This window comes from Leptopilina heterotoma, unplaced genomic scaffold (assembly GCF_015476425.1).
Source record: "Leptopilina heterotoma isolate Lh14 unplaced genomic scaffold, ASM1547642v1 Lhet_166, whole genome shotgun sequence".
In the NCBI taxonomy this organism is placed as follows: domain Eukaryota; kingdom Metazoa; phylum Arthropoda; class Insecta; order Hymenoptera; family Figitidae; genus Leptopilina; species Leptopilina heterotoma.
Genome location: NW_025110882.1, coordinates 81,955 through 106,603, shown reverse-complemented (window position 1 = coordinate 106,603; position 24,649 = coordinate 81,955). Strand labels below are relative to the sequence as shown.

Here is a 24,649-nt window from a genome sequence, read left to right as displayed (position 1 = left end):
TAGTTTTACCAACCAGAATTACATACCTTCAGTCATGTCTTCAGTGTTTGCCTCACTCTCAGGCAACATCCTAAAATTTGTTCGTCACTCCAGTTTTGCTGTGAAAAAAAAATTTCACATTATTTCCTCATAATTTTTCATCGCAATCATGTTAATTTTACTGAGGTACAAATTTCATATTTACAACAAATAATAAAAATGTAAAATATAATAAAATATTTCAAAATTACTTTTACATTTCCAAATTCAAAAAATCGTAAGTTCAATCAAATATTCGACGAAATTGATTACAGAAAACAATTTTTAGAGAACAAAGAGCAGGCAATGTGTGTGAGTGTATAAAACAAAAATGATTCTTTAAAAAAAAGATAACACGTGAAAACTTACCGCTTCATTTTTCATGTTTAAATTTCAAAACTTGTTCTTACATGCAGGATTGCATTTTCAGGACATTTATCAATTTTTCTACAGCAAAAGAAAATAATATTCAGTCAAATGAAACATGCCATTTTATTTTTATATTCACATCAAAAAAATCATAAAGAATTTATTTGTATGTACTTGTGAAAATTTTAATAACGAACTTTCTGTGAATCATACAGCAAAAAAAATTATCTACAATGACCTCAATAAACAAATTATTTACAGTATTTAATAAAAGTCCGCCATTTTTTGCAATTAATGAACTAAATGAACTAAATTACTAAAATTGAGTCAAGTAGGATTAAAAATTAATCATTGTCACAATATAACTTTATCGTTCAGATAAACAGAAATAACAAAAAATACGTAAATAAATTAAGTGCACAAGTTTTTCGAGCAATGACAATAGTCTACTGTGACAAAAAAAATGTTACAACGTCAACGTCAACGTACACATTTCGACAATAACAATTACAGGACAACAAATCTAACAATTAACAGCAAAAAAAATTATAATCTTCAAGAAGAACTACAATTTTTTCACTCAATTAGTATTTGAAAATAGTAAAAAAAACATGAATATAATTACTAAATGCGTAATAATAAAGGCGAATGTCAAAAAGTTTTAAAACATGGCTGCGCCTAGTGAACCGTCTAACGGCAAAATTTTCCTTTGACAATAATAAAGTACTCACCTTTCAGTTCTGTCATTCAGTATTAAGTTAGATCTTCTAAAAAAATACGAAAATAGTAACAATTCACGATTATTTAACGTTAATTAAACATTTCGTAATAATAAATTTACGAGGAGTAATAACACTTTGACAACTGCAAATTGCGCCAATAAGGAGGTTTAAGTTGTATCCACATGTAGCGACCGATCTTCAACAGTTACCAATTCTAACGTATACATTCGGAACTTACGTTAATAACGACTAGTTAACGACACTAACGTAAATTTAAAAAAGAACTTTTTTAACACGCATATTAACGATCGATTAAAAAAAAGAGTAGTTATTTTTAATCATTTTAAAACCTGTTGTCATTTAGTTCGTCAATTATTAATGTAAATGTATACAGTAATACTTATCATACATTAAGCGCAAAAACGGAGAGAATTTTTCAATTGACGCAATATAGCGCCACCTAAAAAGTTTTGTTAAAACTGAAAAAACCCCATAGACAGAATACAGATAGAATTGTGTAGATTGTGTATTTTTGTCTTCACATCTCTATCTAATTTGTAAAGTCCTGGTTTGCTTTTTAGTATAATTCGTATAATTTGTTTTGAATTGCAAAGTTGTTCTCTAAAAAAAACAGCTGATATAACATTTTTTTGACGTCATTTTTCTTTAAAGGGTAAGTGAAGTGCTTATATTTTCGATTGTAAATAAAAACTTTTTCTTTTTTCTATAATTAAAAATGGATCTATTTACATTTGGGCGGTGGTATCATCTATGACACATTATTTTACAATTAGGTCATGCACCTATATTTAGGAAATGAATACTATATAATTATAAAAGTAAATTTACTATTATGAAATTTGATTTGATAAAACAAATGACGTACGTCTTTGGTACGTCATTATTTCAATGTTGAAAGTGCAGCTGTTTTTTTTCAATTGTTGAGGATGTGACAATATTATTTTAAAGTTCTTTTATTATTGAACACTTTCTTTTTTTGACAAAAAGGTATTTTTCAATTTTTTTGTATTTTTAGATTCGGATAATTAATTATTCCTTATAAGGAAGTTTAAGGTCAATATTGCTTATATATAAACATTGTACGTGTAAAGTTATTAAATAATTCTTTTTCGGAATTTTTATACTAAATTCAGATTTTAGTTGAAATTCAGGGTGGCCACATGTCAGTAAAGTCAGGGAAATGACAGGAAAAAATTTTTTTCAGGGAAATTAAGAAAGTTAAGAGTTTTTTCCACTTATTTTCAAAAATTGCGAATTTTTCGACTTTTTTCCTAATGTTACAACAACATACCACATTTTTAGTTTAAAATGCAACTTATTTCGATTTTTATAGTGTGAAAAATAACTATAAGCGAAAAATAACCACCTTGAATTTTTTTTTTATTTTATGCTGTTTTCTGTATTATTTATGGATAAATTTAATTATTTAAATTTAAATAATTAATTAATTAATTAATTCTTTTTAATGGAATAATTTTTTTAGGTGGAAGCAACTACTATGAATAAAAATGGACCTCCTCCACCTTACGAACCACCACCATCTGCACCGCCTAGTTATGCTCAATCTGTGGGCGTATCACCAGCCAGTCCATTTACACCAGCAGAAGCTTGTAAGCTTCTTTAGTGTATTAATTGCTTCAAGCGTATTTTATTTAATTTCACGTTCGAATTGCTTCAGAAAAAAGTATTCTTTCATTATAGGGAAAGTATATTCTTGGAGAAAATAATTATTCCTCTGTAATTGAGATGGAATTAATATCTCTTTGGAAAGAATTATATTTACATTTAATGATTTCTCAAGACTGAGTTAAAAATAATTTTCAGATGCCAATGGACCCACCATAGTCACGACTATCGTTCCTTTAGGCACTGGAGCAACGCACACAATTTGTCCTCATTGTCATGCAGAAATCGACACCACAACGAGAACGGAACCAGGAATGATTGCCTATATTTCCAGTGTTGTGATTGCATTACTTGGGTATTTATGGAATTTTCTTTCTTTCTGCCATTATTTTCAATTCTATTTCAATGATTTCAATTCGATTTCAATTAAAAATTTAAACTAGTTTTCAATTCGATTTCAATTAGACTAAATTTCGATTGTTTCCAAGAGTGGAGAATTAAATTTCAAATTAAATTTCAGTTGTTGGTTCGGATGCTGCTTGATACCGTGTTGTATTGACGAGTGCATGGACGTACACCACACATGTCCAAATTGCAAAGCATACCTTGGACGCTATCGGAGATAATTTAAAACAACAAAGGCCACCAATAACTTTGCATTTTAACGCGAAGCATCGAGAAGTTAGGAAAAATATTCTTAATTCTATTTCAATAACAATTCCAAACGAAAATGACCAAATTCACAAACTAAAAATTTCTTTTTAATTCATGAAATCTTTCAAATATCATCATCATAATTTTTCAATTTTCTCTTTATTCTCTCAAGAGATATTTCTCAATATTCTCGAGTCAATTGACTATGAATTTTTAATTCCTTGCTTCTTTTTTTTATTATTTTATTTACAAGTATTATTTAGTAGAAGTAAATTAAATAAATAGTAAAGTACCTGGAATTTTTAGCGAGGAAAAGGGAACTAAAAATGTGTCACTTTGAACTTGGTGTAGATGAGGTGAAGGTAATTTAGATTCTTGAGAATTAATTTACAATCTCATCAAAACTTGCCTATTGAAAAATAATCGTTTAGAAAATTGTTAAAAATTGTCTACATAAATACCTTTAGGATGAACGAAAAAATTAAGTAGGAAAGAAAAAATTTACAATTGTTGACGAAAGTGTTTTTTGTTAAAAAAATACTTATATTCACAAAAGCGCCTTTTACACGTTTAATATCAACGCAATTATAATTTTAAGAATTCGCAGCTATTGTGAAAGATGAAGGACTGTTTTTAACGCAGCTATTATTTTTTAACAAAAATTCTAACGGACTTTTAAATAATATTGAGAATTGAATAAATCAATTTTTTGATTTATTTTAACTAAAAGGAACTAAGACACATGGCAAAAAAAGATCTTGTATTTATCTGCTATTTTTTACATTGTAAAATTTATACAAGTACACAAATTCACTAGAGAACACAAATTAATGCGTCTTTGCACATTTTATTTTTTATTACTGTTAAAATCATGTGCCTTTTACATTTAAGTATATGAAATAGTTAATTACAAAGAGTACAATGAAAATGGTAAACAACTAATTATTTGACAAATCCAATTTTTGAATTCGTTTCTTTTTTCACAGCTGGAAAAATAATAAATTAAAAATGATCTGATCTAATATTATTTAACTATTTTTTAACGCATATATAATGTATTAGAATGTGTGAATTAGAATTTTAATACGTTATTTACAATTGTAAACTAATCATATATTTAAATAAAAAAAATTTTTCTTGACAATTTAAATATTTAATTCGATCGTATTATTTATAATCCACAGAAACTGAAAAGTATTTTTCTGTGACATTTTATTAAAATTTAATTTTAATTATAATTTTGACATTTTATTAAAATTTAATTTTAAAATTTAATTTTAATCATAATTTTGACATTTTATTAAAATTACATTTTAAAATTGAATTTTAATCTCATAATTTTTTTTTAATTGTTAAATAGAAAATTTAAATAATTCGCAAATCAAATGGACATGATGAAAATAAAATCCGGATATCCGGCAATTTTGACCAATCAGACAACACTCGACGACAGCACCCTCAAGCGAGAGAAATGAGAATTTCTATTGTGATGTCGAGTGTGCAGGTCTATTGTAAATTGTAAAGAAAATTGTGCAGTGTGTTCTGTGTTGGCTATATATTTTTTATTAAAAAAAAAAGTTACAAATTTACAATAGATTTTTCCGTTGTTCTCGCCATGACGTTAATCTAAAATTGTTGAAAAAAATACTGATCCCGATGTTGGTCGTAGCATGTAGTTTACATGCTTTTAAAGAGGAAAAAATCCGGGGAGACAAATCGTGGATACCGAAGAAAGCTTCAAACGTGTTTGAAGCTTTCGAGGTCGTATTCATGGAACTATGAACCTGGACTCGTTGTCTTTTACTTTGTCACAAATCAGTTATTTGGTTACGAAGTTAAATAAAAGAAATTTTGAAGAAAGCTGCCAGGAAATATCAACTGTAAGTAAACTTGTATCTGCGTTCTGCTTTGCGTTGGTTCTCTCTTCTCTCCCCCTTCTCCTTTCTATTATATTGCGTGGGCCAGTATTTTTGCCTCGAGAGATACCAAAAATTTTATTCGAAAAAATATATTATTGTAGATGAATTTGTAATATTTAACCTCTATTGAGATAAATTTGATTCAGTCGAATTTCTCCGAATTTTTAAGTCTGTGATTAAAATGCTTACCATTTAACCCCAAAATATTTCAACAGATGCCTTCTATTTTTTTTTTGAATGTTTATCGGGCTGTAAATGCTTTATCTCAATACTTTTCCGTTATGAGTACAATTCTGAATGAGAAAGTGTACAAAAGTCATGTTTAGACAAAAAATAGACGGGCGACCTTTGAGAAAACATTTGACACTAGTATTTTCACAACAATTAGTTACATTTTGGGAATTTTATAATTTTTCATTTTTGACAAGTATAAATGAGAGCATTTGATTATGTATTCAGAATTATTACTGAAAAATTTTCCATATATGGATTTTTTTTGTATGATCGAAAAGTTTTTTGATAACAAAATAAAATGTAAATGTAAAATTAATTTCTTTTGAATTTTCTAATTTTTAGATTGTTTAGCTATTACTACAATGTTATCACAGTTAATGATAATTTAAATTATCTGTATCTCTGGTATTGTGAAAGAATTCCTTCTCAAAGTTGTGAAATAATTATTTTCCTCCATTTGTATTTTTCTATAAAAAGTAATTTTAATAAATAATTTTTTTCTTTTTACAGTTAGTACAGGGGAAGGGTTTGGAGGCAGACAGACATTTATTGCGCTGTTTGCTTTCTAGTGTTGACTTTTCAACGGAAGAACCACCAGAACCTAGTGCAAAAGACTATTACCAAGTTCAGCTCCTTAGGGAGAAACTTACTTACTTATTGGATAAATTATATCTCATTTCGAATATTTGTTTCGCTTTTGATCGTCCATTACTTCAACAAAAGGTAATTATTATTTTTTGCAAAAAGTTATTTTTAATTTTAATTTAATTTAATAAACAGGGCTCGAACTAGGTCAGTAAATTTCAATTTTTAATAAATTCTTCGAAAAATGGAATTATTCTTAAAAATTTTATTAAAACTCAACGAAAGAATTCAATTTTAAGAAACATTCTATTATTCAATAAAATAATCAAATTTGTTACAGTAATTCAATTTTTTTAAGTCCGTATTTTTAAATACTTTCACTGGTTCGAGCCCTGAATAAATCAATAAATCAAATTTCATATTAATTTTTTGAAAATATTTGCAGACTTTAATTCCATCGCCAAAGTTATTTTCCCAACTGCAAAAGGTTCTTGGTCTCTCGTTAGCCCAACTTGTTGTGATTGAAATTGCCTTTCAACATTCGGAGAACCCTGAACTCCAGTCACTAGCATTAGAGGATCTTCAGAAGCAAATACCGGAATTAGTGAAACATTACGTTTATAGTGATAGAAAAAATCGGAGTGAAGAATTAAACGGTTTCACAGTTGAAACATTACACTTTATTCTGTTTTTTATTTTTCACGAAGCTCAACAAATTGAAATAACAAGTGAAACGAAGGAAAAATTTTTCAAAGCCTTGAGAAGGGACTTTCCTCGTGATCGGGTGCCAGTGGTGTTGTTACCATATTTGTATCCAGGAGACGAGGAAACGCCTCAGTGTCAACTGCAAACTATGTCGTCCACACAAATGGTGGGTTTTTGTTTCTAATAATTTCTATTAATTCTGAAGATTTCTAAATAATTTATCTAGAAAATAATATTGTTTGGCTTCTTTTTTACAGGATGGAAACGCACTAGTTGAACTCATAATGGAATTAGGTTATGGGTTTACTAGTAGCGTGGAAGAATGTAGAGCGGCTTTAACTGGACTCGGTGCTAGAGAAATTTCCGCATCATGTGTGGCACGAGTTCTATCTCACATGGCTCGTACTTGTACGGGTCTGGAAGACACTGGCGGTTTGCAGTCGTTTTGGTCGAATTCGAATTCGGGGCAAGATTCGAATAAGGACAAATCATCTGATGGTGGGGCAAAAACATGGAATGTCGAAGTTTTTGTACAAACCCTAAAAGATATGGTATGTATTTCAGGGAAAGTAGAATTGGTCAGGGAAAAACAAAATTAAATTGTTATGGTAATCCTGTATGTAATTTTAATTTTTACTCTGTAATTGTAGTTTTTAATTGAAAATCCATCTAAAAAATACCTTCTCACGTGATGAGAATGTAACATCGAAAAGTATTAATGGATTTATCTTGTTTGTCAACAGTCGTCGCTGCAATGGAACGACGTCATCATACAACTCGATCACGCCAAGTTTCTCGTAAAAGATCGACAAGGATTAAAACTTTTAATCACAGGATTAAAATTAGGCCTTCAATTACAAGGTTTTCCCACCGACGTATTTCCTGTCGAACTCTTTTACAGACATTGGGAGAATGTAGAGGGTCAGTTTTCTCTAGTGCAACAAATTTTAAAACATCCGGACATCTTTTGTTTTGCTGACTATCCATATCACTCGGTAACTGTCGACGTATTGAAAGCCGCCCCCGAGGGTGACAGTAAAGAAGCTCAAAGTTGGAGATCTTTGAATGTCATTGAACTTCTATTGTACATTGCGGAGAGAGGATTCTACGCCCCTGTTCAAGAAGTGTTTAAGTGGCCAATTCAACACTGTCCTGATGTTCTCGTTTTAGCCTTACTCCAAATTAATCCGCCATTTACGTTACTCAGGCAAGAACTACTTAGTACACTAATGCCGATTTTCTTTGGAAATCATCCCAATTCCGCTGTGATATTGCATCATGCCTGGCATGTAAATAATCTCATGATAAAGACTATAATAATGCAAGCTTTAGCTGAATGGTACTTACGAGGTGATCATGACCAAACGAGGTTGTCGCGAATTCTAGATGTAGCTCAGGATCTCAAGGCATTATCAGCGCTTCTTAATGCACAGTCATTTCCCTTTGTCATCGATCTTGCGTGTTTAGCTTCGAGAAGAGAGTACTTGAAATTGGAAAAGTGGTTGACTGATAAGATTAGAGAGCACGGAGAACACTTTGTCACTGCTTGCGTTAAGTTTCTGCAGAGAAGATGTCCGCAAGTCACGGGCTCTGGTATCAAGGAGGATCCATCCGTTCCAAAAGCCAGTCAACTTCCACAGGAAACACTCACGACGATACTTGCCTGTCTACAAGTTTGCGCTGGGTAAGAGACAAAATTATTGCCAACAATTTTAATAAAATTCTTTCAAAAGACTCAATTTTCAAACAAATTTTCGAAAAATTAAATTATTTAACAAAATTTGAATACAATTCTTCACAATAATTCAATTAATTTCACTACTTTCACTAAAATATTTTTCATGGAAATTCAATGTTTTACTAAAATTATTATTATTATTATTATTATTATTATTATTTATTAGTTATTATTATTATTTATCGATGACGAAAAATACAATTAATTTTGGTTTGTATTTTTCTTTTTTAGAAATGTTTCCCAAGATTGCGCTGAAGCAATTATGACAATGGTACAAAATTGTAGTTTGATGCTTAGTAAAGGAACTATGAGTAGACCACCTCCACCGGGTGTTTTGAGACACAGGGGCCTTGAACCTTTTAATCCAGCAACCTTGAGCAGCCAAGTAAGTTGAAATTTTCGTCTTTTTTAATAATAAAAATAGAAATTTTGATGCTTATTAGAAAAAACTAATTGCAGTTATTCACCTCAAAACAAGTGGATCCCCTTGCGAATTTGGGAACAAGCTTGGCTTCCATGGGACTTAGCTCCAGTCTTGGTCCACCAAGTAGTTCTGCATTTAATTTGCCCGGAGCACTAGGACCCTTAGTCTCTGCTCCCGGTTCTCCATCTAGATTAATGGGACCCTCTCCAAGTCCATTTCCAATAATATCTCAAATCCATTCAGGACCAGTTGGCACTCCAGGTCCATCAGTCATTGCCAGTGGTACAGCAATTGGTGGTTTAGGTCGTCTTGAACCATTGGGTGGAATAGAGAAATCAAGACTTACCGATACAACGAATACTTTCCCCGATATGACACAAAACTTTTCAAAAGAAATCGAAGACGAGGCGAATAGTTATTTTCAACGAATTTACAATCATCCGCCACATCCTACACTCTCGATCGATGAAGTTTTGGATATGTTGAAGAAATTTCAAGATTCGGGAAGTAAACGAGAGCGAGATGTTGTTAATTGCATGCTTCGCAATCTTTTTGAAGAGTACAAATTCTTTCCCCGTTATCCGGATAAAGAATTACACATCACGGCGCAACTTTTCGGTGGAATCATTGAACGTGGCTTGGTCAACAGTTATGTCACTCTGGGACTTGCATTGAGATTTGTCCTCGACGGTCTCAGGAAACCCGAAGGCACTAAAATGTATTATTTCGGTATAGCCGCATTGGATCGATTTAAAAGTCGATTGAAAGATTATCAGACGTATTGTGAGCATGTTCGAGTGATACCGCATTTCAGTGAATTCCCCAATCATTTAATCGAGTATATTGAATATGGACTTCAGGGTCAAGAGCCTCCATCGAGACCTCAAGGTCCAGTTGTACCAAAAAATGTGATGCTGCCTCCCGTTACTACTCCTTATAAGACTATAACAACGACTACGATTACGACAAGTACAACGCAATCGAAACCTGCGACAACATCGACCGCATCTCTTTCAACTAGGGTATTTATTTACTTTAATATTTTTATTTAATACTCCATAAAGGGCTCGAACTAGGTCCGTAAAAGTCAGTTTTTTTGGAACAAAGGTCCGTAAATTTCGTAATTTTATTGAGAAAAAAGATGAAAAATTCGTAAATTGTACGATATAATTTGGAGAAATTTAGAGAAAAATTACAAATGATTGCAGAAATTCAATTATTTTCAAAATTAATAAAATTCTTCGCAGACATTCAATTATTTTCAAAATTTTTTTTAAATTTTAATTTCTTTTAAATTTTATTTTTGGTCCGTAAAGTCCGTATTTTTAAATACTTTCACTGGTTCGAGCCCTGTCAATGTAATTTTTGCATTTTTTTAACCAATTTTTAATTTTTTCAGCCTTCCATAGCAAATGCGACAAACATCGATACTCTCCTTGTAGCCACAGATAAAGAGGAGAAGATAACTTCCCCGCCAGAAGCTTTGCAAGACAAAACTGCCTTTATCTTCAACAATCTAAGTCAGCTGAATTTACAACAAAAATGTGATGAAATTAAGGATATAGTCACCGAAGAATATTGGCCCTGGATGGCACAATATTTAGTAATGAAACGAGCCAGTATTGAACTAAACTTTCACGCTCTTTATTCAAACTTTCTTGATTGTTTGAAAATCCCCGAAATTAACAAAATGGTCACCAGAGAAACCTTCAGGAACATCAAAGTTCTACTCCGCAGTGATAAAGGAATCGCTAACTTTTCGGATAGATCTCTTCTCAAGAATCTTGGTCATTGGTTAGGAATGTTAACTCTTGGACGAAATAAACCAATTTTACATATTGATATTGATTTAAAAAGTCTTTTGGCCGAAGCTTATCACAAGGGCCAACAAGAGCTTCTCTATGTCGTACCCTTTGTTGCCAAGGTTCTAGAAAGCTGTGCAAAAAGTCGCGTTTTTCGTCCGCCCAATCCCTGGACAATATCAATAATGAACGTTCTCGCGGAACTCCATCAAGAACCAGATTTAAAACTCAATCTTAAATTTGAAATTGAAGTGCTTTGTAAAAATTTGAGTATCGATGTCGCCGAACTGAAACCGGCCGTTTATCTCAAAGATCCGGAGAGATTACGCAATTTGGAATATCAATTATCGCATCCGAACAAGAAGCATATAGAGAGTAGCAATAATCAACAACAGCAATCGCAGGGTCCAATTGAAGAATTGGTTGGTCCAACAACAACTGTTCCAATGATTGCACAAGCGGCTCCACCAATTAATACAACGCCTTCATTACCCTCTGGTCAACCTGAACCGAGGTTTAATTATGTCGACATTACAGTCACTGGAATTACGAACATCGCTCCACATATTACCATCAACAATCAAGTACGTATTATTCAATTTATTAAATTATTATTTATCATTTCTTTTTCGTTTACAATAATTTTTTCTTTTCAGTTGCCAATTTTGCAAGCTCATCCACAACTGAAACAATTCGTCCGTCCAGCTGTAGAAAGAGCAATCCAAGAATGGATTCATCCAGTAGTAGATCGTTCCATTAAGATTGCACTTACAACAAGTGAACAAATAGTGAGAAAGGATTTCGCCCTCGACTCCGATGAGAATAGAATGCGACAAGCCGCTCGTCACATGGTCCGGAACTTGACGGCAGGCATGGCAATGATTACATGTCGAGATCAAATTTTAGCATCCATAAGCACAAATTTAAAACAAAATTTCCTGAATGCCATGATTGGCCACACTCCACAGCAAAAAGAGCTTGTTGATCAAGCAGCTAATGTGATTGCTAACGAAAATATGGAACTTGCTTGCGCTTTCGTGCAAAAAACTGCAATTGAGAAAGCTGTTCCCGAAATGGATAAGAGACTCATGAATGAATTTGAATTGAGAAAAATCGCCCGACAAGAGGGTAGGAGATATTGTGATCCATTGGTTAAGTATCAATCGGAACGAATGCCAGAGCAAATTAGATTGAAACTCACTGGTGTGACGCCACATCAAATGGCAGTTTATGAAGAATTTGCGAGAAATATTCCTGGTTTTCAACCAATGACAGATCGAGACTCGAGGGCATTGTTCATGCCGAAACCTATCAGTGTAAGTTGACATTTACTTCTAATTACTTATTAATTAATAAAACTACTCTAATTTATGTTTCTCTGTTACTAATTCTCTAATTTCTCTATTTCTAATTAAAGTAGAAATTAATTTTCCTTCTTTATTTATGCAGGGACCAATGCAGTTTGCTGCTAATCCAGCGGTAGCAGCAGCAGCAGTACAGCAAGTGGCAGCTTATGCCGCCGCAGCAGTTAGTACAGACGAAATTGGAGCTATGCTTGAAAAACTGGCGTCTGAAGTTGAGCATTTATTGGCAGCAATGGGACCTTCAGCTCCACCTCCTCAGCAAGTTGCTCTTCACGGACTTCTTGAAGCCATCATTGCTACCAGGAGAGCTCGAGATGCAAACACCGCGTCTGCCTTGTTGAAAAAAGTAATATTTCTACTTAAATAAAAATAATTTTATTCTAATTTCATTATTTTTAGAAATTTTAATCCGATTCTTCGCAAAAATTAAATTATTTTCTGGAATTTAAATAAAATTCTTTGCAAATTTCAATTATTTGCAGGAATTTTAATAAAATTTTTTGCGAAATTCAATTATTTTCATAAATAACCAAAATTTATCACAAGAATTCAATTATTTTCAAAAGTAATAAAATTCATCGCAAAAATGCAATTCCGTCCAAACATTTTTCAAAATTCTCGTTAAAATTTCAATTATCTTTAGAAATAATTAAACTCTCCTTCGAAATTCAATTATTTTCAAAAAATTTTAATACAATTCTTCGTAAAATTCAATTATTTTCAGGAATTTTAATCCAATTCTTCGCAAAATTCAATTATTTTCAGGAATTTTAATAAAATTCTTTGCAAATTTCAAATATTTGGTTGAATTTTAATAATATTTTTTGCAAAATTCAATTATTTTCATAAATAACTAAAATTCATCACAAGAATTCAATTATTTTCAAAAGTAGGTAATAAAATTCATCGCAAAAATTCAATTATGTTCAAAATTTTCGTTAAAATTTCAATTATCTTTAGAAATAATTAAATTCGTCTCCGAAATTCAATTATTTTTAAAAACCTTCTTGAATTCAATGATTTTTAATCTACTATTTTAATAAAATTTTCAAAAAGAATTCAATTATTTAAAAATAATTTAATAAAATTCTATGCAAACCTTTAATTATTTTCATATAATAATAAAAATTTCCCAGAAATTCAATTACTTTCAGATTTTTGATAAATTTCTTCGCAATCATTTAATTATTTTCATAAATAATAAAACTCATTGGAGAATTTTAAATATTTTAAAAACATTTTTAATTTAATTCCTCAAAAGAATCCAATTATTTAAAAATTTTATTGATAAAATTCTTTTTGTATTGTAATAATTAAATTCTAGTAGAATATTTCTAATAAAAATTGATTTAAAAATGTATTTCAGTACAAATTTTAGATAATAATTGAATTTTGAAATTAATTTTTTTTGATAAAGTTTAATTTAATTTTTTTATATTTTTTTAAGTTCTATTTGACTCGGACTGGCGCTGGAATTATAATTTTAGATTATAATTTTAGACAAAAGGTTAAATTAGAAAATTTAGGGATAAAAAAAATTTACTTTCATTACTAATAGAAAATTCACTGTATTCTCCCTCTAGGCTGTCGAAGGTTTAATGGATTGTCCAATTGTAACAAGCGGTGTTATGGAGTCAGAGATTATTTTACGGTTTCGAGATTTGCATGTTCGAATTTTGAAGTGCTTACAAGATCAAAGAGCCTATGGCATGCAGTGGACAAACAAAAATGTCACGCGCTGTTTAATAGAATGCAGAGAAGAGTTTCGGTACAATTTCGAAGCAATCGACTGTTTAATAAGGTTAGTTAAACATGTTTTGTGAGAAAAAATCTTGTTTTTTTTCTTTTACTGTTTAAACGTTTTACAAGACTGGGAAGTTTTTTAAAACCCTTTTTCTCACTTTCTTTGTTTTAGATCTCATTTGCTGATTTTGTCGCAATACGATATGGCTCTAGCACAAGCGATGGAAAATGGAAGTGCAATGGCCACTGCCTTTGCAATGCAACTGATTCAACTTTATTTGGTTGAAGAAAGACAAACTACTCACGTCACAGAGTCTGATCTCTACAACACTATTGAGATCCTCGTCAGAATGGCCCATCTTCGAACACCACCAGAAGGGTCAGTAAAAATGTGAATTTAATTATTGAGTAAGAAATTGTAATTGAGTCAATTAAAGTTATTTTTGAAGTATACACAAATTGAAATGAAATTAAAATTTAAAGAGATAAAATTCGTTGTTTAGTTTAGTTTCCTAGTTAACTTTATTAGAACGTTTTATTCTCTTTCCAGTATCATGCTCTACAGGCTGACGAACTTGATTGAATCTCTGCGAGCAAATCACGATCCTGGTGTACTTGCCGATAGGATGCCAGCGGGACCAACAGCCCACATTCACTCTGGAATAATGCAAGCAAAAGTAAGTGAATTCTATATTTTTTTTTATTACAAATATGCAAAGTATTAGTAAAATAAAAATATTAATAAAAATTAATAAAATATGGAAATAATGTTAACGTTTTGTTTTACAGGCTCGTGACTATGACGATCCACCAGGCTTATTCGAGAAGACAGAATTTCTGTTAAGAGAATGGGTGCAAATGCATCACAGCGCGACTCACGCCAGGGATCCAACAAAAGCCTTCAGCACCTTTGTTCATCATATGAATATACACGGTATTCTGAAAACAGACGACTTGATTACGAGATTTTTCAAAATCAGCACTCAAATGTGTGTAGATTTGTGCTATAGAGCACTCGTTGAACCAAGTTCTGGTGCATCTGCCATTCGTGCCAAATGTTTTCATACTCTGGATGCCTTTGTGCGACTAGTCGCTCTTCTCGTTAAACACTCTGGCGATACAACAAATACTCACACGAAAATCAACCTACTGAATAAAGTACTTGGAATTGTTGCTGGAGTCCTACTTCAGGATCACGAAATCCGTCAATGTGATTTTCAACAACTGGCATATCATCGGTTAGAAATTTTAATTTACTTAATTTACTTTTAAGTTTAATTTTTTAATAAACTGTTTGTATTTTAATTCATTTGTTTACTTGCAGAATATTCATAATGCTCTTCCTGGAACTTTGCGCGCCGGAACCAGTTCTGGAGGCGATAAATTTCCAAGTACTGACTGCCTTCTGCCACACTCTTCATATTCTTCGTCCAGCAAAAGCCTCGGGCTTCTGCTACGCCTGGCTGGAACTTGTTTCCCATCGTGTTTTCATTGGACGAATGCTTGCCATTACACCGCAACAAAAATGTTGGGGAATGTACGCTCAACTACTGATTGATTTATTCAAATATCTCGCTCCTTATTTGAGAAATGCTGAACTCGCAAAGCCGGTAACTTCTCTTTATAAGGGAACATTACGTGTTCTTCTGGTTCTTCTTCACGATTTTCCCGAATTTCTGTGTGACTATCACTACGGATTTTGTGATGTGATTCCACCAAATTGTATACAAATGAGAAATTTGATTCTCAGTGCATTTCCAAGGAATATGCGTTTACCGGATCCATTCACTCCAAATTTGAAAGTTGATATGTTACCTGAAATTGCGCACGCACCAAGAGTTCTTACTAACTTTGCGTCAATGATTCAGCCGCCGAATTTCAAGAAGGAACTCGATTCCTACTTGAAAGCTCGCGCGCCAGTTACATTCTTGTCTGAATTGAGGAGCAATTTGCAAATTTCCCAAGAGGCGGGATCGAGGTATAATATTCAATTGATGAACGCTCTTGTTTTGTATGTTGGAACGACGGCAATAACTTTCATACGAGGCAAAGGGCACACGCCAAATATGTCAACGATTGCCCACTCGGCGCACATGGATATTTTCCAAAATTTGGCAGTGGACCTCGACACTGAAGGAAGATATTTGTTCTTGAATGCAATTGCCAATCAATTGAGATATCCAAACAGTCATACTCATTACTTCAGCTGCACACTTTTGTACCTTTTCGCTGAAGCGAATACCGAAGCTATTCAAGAACAAATTACGCGAGTGTTACTCGAGAGACTCATTGTCAACAGACCTCATCCATGGGGATTACTCATCACCTTCATCGAACTGATCAAGAATCCAACGTACAAATTTTGGACGCACGAATTTGTCCACTGTGCACCAGAAATTGAAAAGTGAGTTACCAGAAACTAAAAGTTACTATTTCTGTTTTTTTGAGGATTTTCACTACTTTAAATTTGCTAATACTAGAAATTAAAAAATTATAATCAAATTCTTTAATACGATTTAATAGTCTCCACTCTTTCAAAAATATTCAAAAATCTAAAATGATCAAAAATTCGAAAAACCGAATTTCTTAAAATTCAACATTTTTTCTTCTTTTTTATGGCATTAAGCTTCATTATTTTTGGGCTCTTGAAAAATACTTTACTTATTCAATATTTACCACTCTTTGGTAAAAAATCTAAAATTGTAAGAAATTCGAAAACATTCAAAAAACCGAATTTCTTCAAATTCAACATTTTTTCTTCTCTTTTATGGCGTTTGGCTTAATTATTTTTGTGCTCTTCAAAAACACTTTACTTATTTAATAATCTCCACCCTTTGGTAAAAAATCAAAAATTATAAAAAAATACCAAAAATTAGAAAAACCGAATTTCTTAAAATACAACATTTTCTGTTCTCTTTTAAAGCGTTTGGCAACATTCAATTATTCAATTAATTATTTATTTTTATATTAAAAATAATTAGGCATTTAAAGAGAAATATTAAAAAATTTGTCAATTATTTTCAAAAATTTTAATAACATTCTTGGCAATATTTCAATTATTTTCAAAAATTTAAATAAAATTCTTGACATAATTTCAATTATTTTCAAAAACTGTTCTCAATTCAATCAAAATTTTTACAGAGATTCAATTTATTTATTTATTTACAATGAATTATTTTTAATACAATTTTAATCTAATTTCTCGAAAAATGAAATTATTCTTAAAAATTTAATTGAAATTCGTCAAAAGAATTTTAATTACCTACCTATTTAAAAATTTGTTGATAAAGTTCTTTTAATGAAAGTTCAATTTAAAAAAACTTTCAGTTCTTCAATAAATTATTTTTTTTTGCATTTAAATAATTGAATTATCGTAGAATTTTCTAATAATAATTGATTCAAATATGAATTTCAGTTAAAATTGTAGATAATAATTGAATTTTGATCTTTGAATGTTTGAATTTTTCATACTTTTAACTGAAAATTCTGTAGATTTAATTTTTTTTTAAATGTTCAATTGAATTTTTTTTTAAGTTATTTGAAGTTTTTATTTTCTAATAATATATTTGATTGAAAAATTTCCGAATACCTGAATAATCGATGAAATTTCGTAAAATTGAATTGTAAACAAAAGAATTTGAAAATGTTCAAAGAAATGTTTAAAAAATTATGAATAATAATTAATTTAAACTTTATAAAGAAGAATTTTAGTTAAAAATTCTGGAAAACAATAATTGAATTAAAATAATGAAAGTAATTGTGAATAAGTTACAGTAACAATATTCTTATAATATAAAGTAATGATTTTATCAGTCGGTCATTTTTAATTATTTATTATATAATATAAAACATGAAGATATCGATTGCTCCGAGTCGAAGACTCGGAGTGATGGATTTCTTTATGTTTTATAACAATTTTTTATAAGTTGTTTAATTTCGAAAAGGTTTGAATTAAAAATTTTGTAAAATATAAATGTAGTTTTAAAAAATCAAAAATTATAAAAAAAATTGTAGAAAATGATTGAATTCAGGTAGAGCTATAATTGCAATTTTGAGAAATTATTAAAATTCGTAAATTTTACTCATTTTCCGTAAACTTTCATATTTTCCTGTAAAAAGAATTTTGTCAGGGAAAATAATTTTAATGTCAGTAAATTGTCAGTGAAATGCCAAAGAAATTGATAAATTGAAACTTGTGACCGCATCCTGTAGTTGAAATGTGTTTTAAAATTTTTTTAAATTTTCAAAAATTGTGTTATTTTTCAGATTGTTGGAGTCTGTGGCCCGTTCGTGTATGGTTCAAAAACAGGTGCAGTCCAACACCGAATCAGAAATTCCAGAGTGATAGTACATTTTATCCTTTTTCTTGTCAATTTTATGTACAGTAAACTCGTAAAATATTACGAAAAAAATAAGAAAGAATCGCGTGTAAAAACGTTGTTAAATTTACGACTAGGTGTATTATACTTTAGGTTTTGAATGAAATATTTCTTTTTCTATAGGTAGGTAGTAGTAAGGTACTATTAATTATTCGAGAGAAAACAAATTAAAAATAATACGTGATACGAATGTGTTAATATTTTAATAAATGATATCATTGCAATTTTGTCAATAAAAAGCAATGAAGATGAATTCAATCTCCGAGATCGCGTCTTATAAATGACGTTTGCCAAGGAATATATAACGGAGTATTGTATTTTATATACCATAGGTATTATCATTTAGCTATAATATTGCAAAGAAAACCGATTTTGGAGATTATTCTAAGAAAAAAAAAAAGAATGAACTGCAGTGTTCAATAGATTATGATATAGAAAGATCTTTTTAGTTTATCAACTGATTTTCAAGTTTATAACATAAATTTAATAGACGGTGAAATTTGACGATCCGAACTATAAATAAACAGACTAATAATTCTTGGTAAGAACTTGATTAATTAAAAATACACAGTATCATCAGGATTAAAAAGACAAAAACTTAATTAAGTCTCGAAATGTGTACTTGAAAAAACACAGTAGATAAAAAATAGTTCTGTGGCATTGTACGAACATGTACCTTTTGTAACTTTACATTTCGAAAGGATGAATAGTTCAAAACAATCATTATGTAAATGTCGTTTAATAAATAATAATACAATTTTTCTGTGTAATTTTGTACAATTTTTTTTTTTAATAATTATTAATCTAATTGTCAAATTGCTCTTGGTGTTGGTGTTATTATATTGTTTGATGATCACGTGTAGCGTGATAAGAATCGCGTTCCTTGTCAGGAAATTTGGTTGGTAAATTGGGACTGTGAAGGTGGCATTTTGCTTGGAATCTTATTCCGGCCACGTCCACTTCATAGTCTCCGGAGAGAATGTATTCGTTTGTGACTTCTTGTTCCCTTCCGTTTGAGTCGTAATTTTTTACGAAACCAAGACACACCTGATGATAAATATGACAAATAGAAAATATTACATAAATTATAATAATAATAAAAATAATAATCATAAGAGATGATTTCTGAGGAAATTTCGCACCTGCTTTTTGAAGGTAAATCCAAAAGCAGTTGTTGTAGTCATTCCGCAATATTTTCCGTTTCTATAAATAGGTTCACCACCCCAAGACCAAAGATCGATTTCCGGATCGTGGTCGTTCAATAAAAGTTGAACGTACTTTCTTTTCACTCCGTGTTCTCTTTGTTTCAAGAGAGCTTCACGTCCAATAAAGTCAATATCTTTCTGTAAAGTTAAATATTTTTTTAAATTGGTCAAACATTAATAAATGTTTCAAACATTTAATAAAAATTAATTGATACGAATTATTCAAAACAAAATTACTACAAATAATTCACTGACATCGAATTTTACTCTCCAGGATCTTCCGCATTCCAACGGAGTGGTAAATGTATCGAGATCTTGACCCCAGAATGCATAGAACTTTTCGACTCGTAAAGCTCTTGTCGCATAATAACCAGCATGTCGTATTCCATACTTTGCTCCAGCGTCGATTAATTTTTTATAAACATGAAGAGCAAACTGGTAACAAATTTCAAATTATTAGCTTCTATATTAATTTTAAAATTAATGTTCTAAAAATCATTGAATTCTTATAAAGAATTTATCAAACAATTTGAAAATAATTGAATTTTATGAAGAATTCAATTATTTTCAATAATTGTAAAAAAAATACTTTAGTCAATTTATAAATAATAAAAATCTTCGTAAAAAATTCAATTATTTTTATATAAATAATAATTTTCAATTATTTTTAAAAATCATGTAAAAATTCTACGAGAAAATTCAATTTAAAAAAATAATTGAATTTTTCACAAGGAGTTCAATTATTTAAAACACTTTAAAAAAAATTCAATTTAAAAATTCAATTATTTTTATAAATAATGAAATTTTCGCTGGAATTCAATTACTTTAAATACAATTTTAATTGAATTCCAGGGAAAATTAAATTATTTTTAAACATTCATTAAAAATTCTTCGAAAGAATTCAATAATATCAATAAATATAGAAAATTTTTAACAAGAATTCAATTATTTTAAAGACAATTTTAATAAACTTCTATTCAAGAGTTCAATTTATTTTCAGAAATAATTAAATTGTAGATTTACTGAAAATCATTGAATTCTTGTAAAGTATTTATAAAAAAATTTGAAAATAATTGAATTCATTTCGAGAAATTTTGTTAAAAACAATTGAACTTTTGCAAACATTTTATATCGAATAAAAAAAAATTGAATTCTTTAGTGAAATTTTTTTGAAAATAATTGAATTTGTATAAAAGATTGTACTATTTAAAACAATAATTGAATTCTTTCTACCTATGAGAATTATATTAAAATTTTTGAAAATATAAACAATAATAATTAATTATATAATTATTTTAAGTGAATTTTTTAAAATTTGATTATGAAATTATTCAAAAATTTATATTTGAAAATAAAAAATGTTGTAATTTGCATAATAATAATAAATTAAATATCGCGTTTCGCGCGCCCTTAAGAAAGAAATTTAAAAAGAAAATATTTACCTCGTTGGGAATATAGAGAACGTAACCAAGTTCCCCTGTGTGTGTCAAATTCATCGTTCGAATACCATTTGCTAGTCCAACATCAAGTTCCTGGTAAAAAGAATTTGAAGAAATAAGTTAATTAATCTAAAATAGTATCTATTAAAAATAGTATCAAATCAAAAGTGTCAATCAAAAATAGTATCGAAAAATAAAGAGTAACAGAATTATTTGCCTTGTAGGTAAAAAATGGAAAGTCCTTTGGATGTAGATCCGTATCGGTCAATTCGGATAATAATTGTCTAGTGTAAGAGCCCATGATGCAAATCGCTGTATACGCTGAAGTAACATCCGAAAATGCCACAGAACCATCAGCAGGCAAATGACGTTTCAACCAAGTTTTACATCTGGTTTGCTGAATTGTTGGGGCAATCATCATGTAACTAAAATTAAAAAATAGACAAATATTAGAAAAATTGGTTTTCGATATAAGAATTTTAGAAAATAGAAGAACGTTTTTACTGATTTAGGTTGAGTCTAGCCAAACTGCAATCATTTTCATATCCACCACAAGGATTCTGCATTCCCGTGTGAATAATACTTCCAATAGGAACATCAACATTGTTGGAACATAAATACTGCAAGTAGTCCACCACTTCCAGACCATTTGACTGAAAGATAAGAAATACTTTTATTTTTATGAAAAAAAGTTAACGTCAAAATTAACTTCAGGAACCTTTTACATTTGTAATGTTTCTATCATAAAAAAAATAATTTTAATTTAAAAAAATTTCTTTTAATAAAAAATAATAAATCATAAAAAAAGTATCTAATTTTTTTAATTTTCGTTTTTTTTCTAATTACCCATAAGTCGATTTTCGTGAATGAAGAATAATCACTTAATCCGATTGTTTCTCGACAAGCTGCATATTCTAGAGAAACTGCATCGAACCAAGGTGGCTTTCCAAAAGTATCGGTGTATGCAATTTTGTAACGACGTGTACCATCGTTTGGATCTAAATCTACTGCAAGAAAATAAATATTAATTTTCGTTTTTTAATATTAATTTAATTTAAATATTTAATATTAAATTCAAATACCGTAGTCTGTCTCAATCTCGTTCTCCTCAAACCACGTGGGCCTCTCATAGCCCATGACTTGTCCAAAAACAGCACCAGCTTCTCGTAGTTTTGGATAAATAGGAGACATTCTCAAATTTCTCCCCGTCTGGAATTCCTGATGGGGATACTGCAATCCATAGTGCAATCCAGGAACTTCTTTCACACGATCTCGTAAGAATTTTCGATTATTATGCAAACCTAGGAAACGAGAAACATCCAATTCGTACATGTCTAGAGAAGTCTGTCTATTTACTATCAATTCTGCTGTGGCTCTTCCAACTCCTCCTGCTGCCGATATTCCTACCTTTAAATAGAAAATCAATTTGTTATTTCTTTGTTTCGAAATATTATCTGTCTAGAATTAAAATCTAGAGAGAATTTTCGATATAGAATTTCGCTTCTTTCATAATTAATAAATTAATAAATACCGTTTTCATTCCAGCAGCAATATAATAATTCTGTATTTCGGGTGCTTCACCGACAATCCATTTGCAATCCGGCGAGAATGCCTCGGGCCCATTGCACAATCTTTCCAAAACTGCATCGCCCAAACTCGGAATTCTGTGAAGCATTTGCTCCAACAAAATATGAAAGTGATCCCAATCTTCGGGTAAATATCTTTCCTCAGCGTTCTCTAAAGGCATTAATTTAGTATTAAACGAATCTGAAGGAACTAGTGAACTGTTGATTTAAAGTTATTTGTAAATCGTTACCGGGAATAAATCCATTTTCAAAAGCTGGCTTAGCGACAGGTTCGAATCCTCCGGCTAAAATACGTCCCTTGTTCTCACGAAAATAAATATATCCATCCAAATCACGAACAACAGGTGTCATTGGATCTAAACCATTGATTGGTTTCGTATGCAGATAATAGTGCTCCACCGGATGCAGAGGTACCTGAACAAATTGTTACCAATATTGTAAATTTAATAAATTTTATAAATTCAATAAATTTAATATTATTCAGACAGTTGATTTCAAGAAAATACAGACTTTCACTTGTGGATCACTCAATTTCCCCACCGAACGGGCCCAAAATCCAGTGCAATTGATAAAATGCTGACATTCAATTTTACCTCGTGTCGTCTCAACTGCAGTGACTTTTCCATTTTGATTAAAAATCTTGTTGACTTTACAATTTTCGAAAACTTTAACTCCTGAAAATTGAAAATACAATATGAATTTCTTTTTCGATTTTGGAATAGAAAATAAATGAAAAGTATAAATTTTTAAAGAAAGTACCGTTCTTTTTGGCTTCTCCAATTAGTGTCAAACAAATTTGATAAGGATCCGCAGCACCATCGTCTGGAATCCACAGACCACCAACAATGTCCTCGATTTGAAGTAGAGGACATAATTTTTTTGCTTCCTCCGGAGATACCAAATGACAGTCTATACTCCTCGATACTGATTGTGCTTTCATTCTTCTGAAGACAGTCATTCGATCTCTTGTGCGAGCTAATGACAGACTTCCACATTGCTTCCAACCTGTTGGAAGTCCTTTTTTCTCGAGGTCCTTGTAAAGATTTATACTGTCTTGTGCTAATTTCACTTGAGCTATGGTCGGTTTGAAAGCTCCGACCAAACCGGAAGCATGCCAAGTTGTTCCTCCACCTAGTCTGTATAATTAAAAATGTCGTCATTTTCATAATAATAAATAATCTATGTATATTAATAATCGTTTGCTTGAAAATAATCAAATTTAATTAATATTTTTAAAAATAATTGTATTCTTTCGAGAAATTTTATTATTAAATCTGTATTGAAAATAATTTAATTCCTTCAAAAATTATTATTTTTGATAAAATTGAAATTCTTGAGGAAAATTATCTGAATAATAATAAACAAGAATATTTAATATTCTTAAAATTGTCTTGATATTGACCTACTACTCTCGACTATCACAGTTTGAGATCCAAGTCCCATTAAAGACAGATGATAAGCAACAGCAGCTCCCATTACACCACCTCCACAAATAACGACCTGTGAATCCTTTGGAGGAATTTCGCCTTCTAAATTATTGTCATTTTCCATAACTGTCGCTAAATTTATTCCTTCTTTCCAGCGTGATTTGGATTTTTTCACTGTCAATAATTGAGACAGAAATTTTGTCCTCTGCCACATATTTATACTAAAAAGGAAGAAAATTAATTATTGCAAACATATTTTAATAAAAATGACTAAATATCAAAATTGACTATAAAAGTACAAAATTCTTTACGTGGAATAAAATTTTAAAACACTTACATTAATTTTTGCTTATTATTCCAGATAATAGAGAGATAAATTTGTTAAAACATCTTGAATAACAATTTTTATATATTTCTTAAAAAAAAGCGTAGTTTAACTTTGTCATTGAATTATATATAACAAAAATTAAAATCTAAACAATTTGTTACATTTATTTGTAAATCATCTTAAAGTTTTCTTATTATCTACAAAAAATTATAATGATTATAACACAACATAACATAACACTTTATACACTAGCAATCTAAACATTAAAGGTTATGTGCACGAGATGTATATTTATATGTATGTGCTATATATACACATTTTTTTATCAGAGACCTGAAAAAGAAATCAATTTTAAATAAAT

The 24,649-nt window shown here is 30.3% G+C and overlaps 4 protein-coding genes across 12 annotated transcripts in view; 2 read left to right on the top strand and 2 right to left on the bottom strand.

Moving 5' to 3' along the window:
- LOC122499257 (protein furry) overlaps positions 1 to 1,310 on the bottom strand; it is a 41,380-nt gene extending 40,070 nt beyond the window's left edge. For 3 of the 6 annotated variants that reach the window (XM_043607483.1, XM_043607486.1, XM_043607487.1), the window contains exons 1-3: positions 1,119 to 1,291; positions 388 to 465; positions 27 to 98 (exon numbers count right to left, since the gene is read on the bottom strand). In XM_043607483.1, coding sequence (XP_043463418.1) covers positions 27 to 69 — 43 coding nt within the window. In that variant the 5' untranslated portion in view covers positions 70 to 98; positions 388 to 465; positions 1,119 to 1,291. Of the gene's footprint in view, positions 1 to 26; positions 99 to 387; positions 466 to 876; positions 1,027 to 1,118 lie in introns of those variants that run through there. The other 3 variants (XM_043607488.1, XM_043607485.1, XM_043607484.1) reach the window with 3 other exon arrangements.
- LOC122499259 (LITAF domain-containing protein) lies at positions 56 to 4,560 on the top strand. Of its 3 annotated transcripts, none has more exons than XM_043607494.1 (4): positions 56 to 165; positions 2,614 to 2,740; positions 2,955 to 3,111; positions 3,277 to 4,560. In XM_043607494.1, exons 2-4 carry the CDS (start codon positions 2,629 to 2,631, stop codon positions 3,380 to 3,382), a joined length of 375 nt encoding a protein of 124 aa, XP_043463429.1. In that variant the 5' UTR covers positions 56 to 165; positions 2,614 to 2,628; the 3' UTR covers positions 3,383 to 4,560. The 3 variants fall into 3 exon arrangements, with proteins under 3 accessions (XP_043463429.1, XP_043463426.1, XP_043463428.1); XM_043607491.1 differs by lacking the exon at positions 56 to 165 and adding an exon at positions 1,528 to 1,782; XM_043607493.1 differs by lacking the exon at positions 56 to 165 and adding an exon at positions 2,001 to 2,117.
- A 344-nt stretch (positions 4,561 to 4,904) lies between these two features.
- On the top strand, positions 4,905 to 19,073 carry LOC122499145 (CCR4-NOT transcription complex subunit 1). The gene is made up of 16 exons (XM_043607278.1): positions 4,905 to 5,290; positions 6,074 to 6,286; positions 6,594 to 7,019; positions 7,111 to 7,404; positions 7,597 to 8,537; positions 8,823 to 8,976; positions 9,051 to 10,037; positions 10,415 to 11,401; positions 11,474 to 12,133; positions 12,267 to 12,527; positions 13,765 to 13,982; positions 14,097 to 14,303; positions 14,475 to 14,601; positions 14,714 to 15,162; positions 15,249 to 16,328; positions 18,191 to 19,073. Exons 1-16 carry the CDS (start codon positions 5,189 to 5,191, stop codon positions 18,267 to 18,269), a joined length of 7,185 nt encoding a protein of 2,394 aa, XP_043463213.1. The 5' UTR covers positions 4,905 to 5,188; the 3' UTR covers positions 18,270 to 19,073.
- LOC122499146 (pyruvate dehydrogenase phosphatase regulatory subunit, mitochondrial) lies at positions 19,027 to 24,561 on the bottom strand. Of its 2 annotated transcripts, none has more exons than XM_043607279.1 (14): positions 24,298 to 24,561; positions 23,936 to 24,181; positions 23,293 to 23,669; positions 23,044 to 23,207; positions 22,764 to 22,947; positions 22,479 to 22,684; positions 22,030 to 22,354; positions 21,794 to 21,954; positions 21,452 to 21,600; positions 21,165 to 21,372; positions 20,951 to 21,040; positions 19,764 to 19,943; positions 19,446 to 19,646; positions 19,027 to 19,350 (listed from the first exon to the last, which is right to left on the bottom strand). In XM_043607279.1, exons 2-14 carry the CDS (start codon positions 24,172 to 24,174, stop codon positions 19,141 to 19,143), a joined length of 2,694 nt encoding a protein of 897 aa, XP_043463214.1. In that variant the 5' UTR covers positions 24,175 to 24,181; positions 24,298 to 24,561; the 3' UTR covers positions 19,027 to 19,140. The 2 variants fall into 2 exon arrangements, with proteins under 2 accessions (XP_043463214.1, XP_043463215.1); XM_043607280.1 differs by having other exon boundaries at positions 21,794 to 21,951.
- Positions 24,562 to 24,649: the final 88 nt, after the last annotated feature.

Excerpts from the sequence above, each read along its gene's own strand:
- LOC122499259 (XM_043607494.1), top strand. The coding sequence starts at position 2,629 with ATGAATAAAAATGGACCTCCTCCACCTTACGAACCACCACCATCTGCA. Across the intron at positions 2,741-2,954 it reads ATTTACACCAGCAGAAGCTT|ATGCCAATGGACCCACCATA; the intron begins GTAAGCTTCTTT and ends AATAATTTTCAG. Across the intron at positions 3,112-3,276 it reads GTTGTGATTGCATTACTTGG|TTGTTGGTTCGGATGCTGCT; the intron begins GTATTTATGGAA and ends ATTAAATTTCAG.
- LOC122499145 (XM_043607278.1), top strand. The coding sequence starts at position 5,189 with ATGAACCTGGACTCGTTGTCTTTTACTTTGTCACAAATCAGTTATTTG. Across the intron at positions 14,304-14,474 it reads CTTCGAACACCACCAGAAGG|TATCATGCTCTACAGGCTGA; the intron begins GTCAGTAAAAAT and ends TTCTCTTTCCAG. Across the intron at positions 15,163-15,248 it reads CAACAACTGGCATATCATCG|AATATTCATAATGCTCTTCC; the intron begins GTTAGAAATTTT and ends GTTTACTTGCAG.
- LOC122499146 (XM_043607279.1), bottom strand. The coding sequence starts at position 24,174 with ATGTGGCAGAGGACAAAATTTCTGTCTCAATTATTGACAGTGAAAAAA. Across the intron at positions 23,208-23,292 it reads TGGAGAAGCCAAAAAGAACG|GAGTTAAAGTTTTCGAAAAT; the intron begins GTACTTTCTTTA and ends TTCAATTTTCAG. Across the intron at positions 22,948-23,043 it reads TGAGTGATCCACAAGTGAAA|GTACCTCTGCATCCGGTGGA; the intron begins GTCTGTATTTTC and ends CAATTTGTTCAG.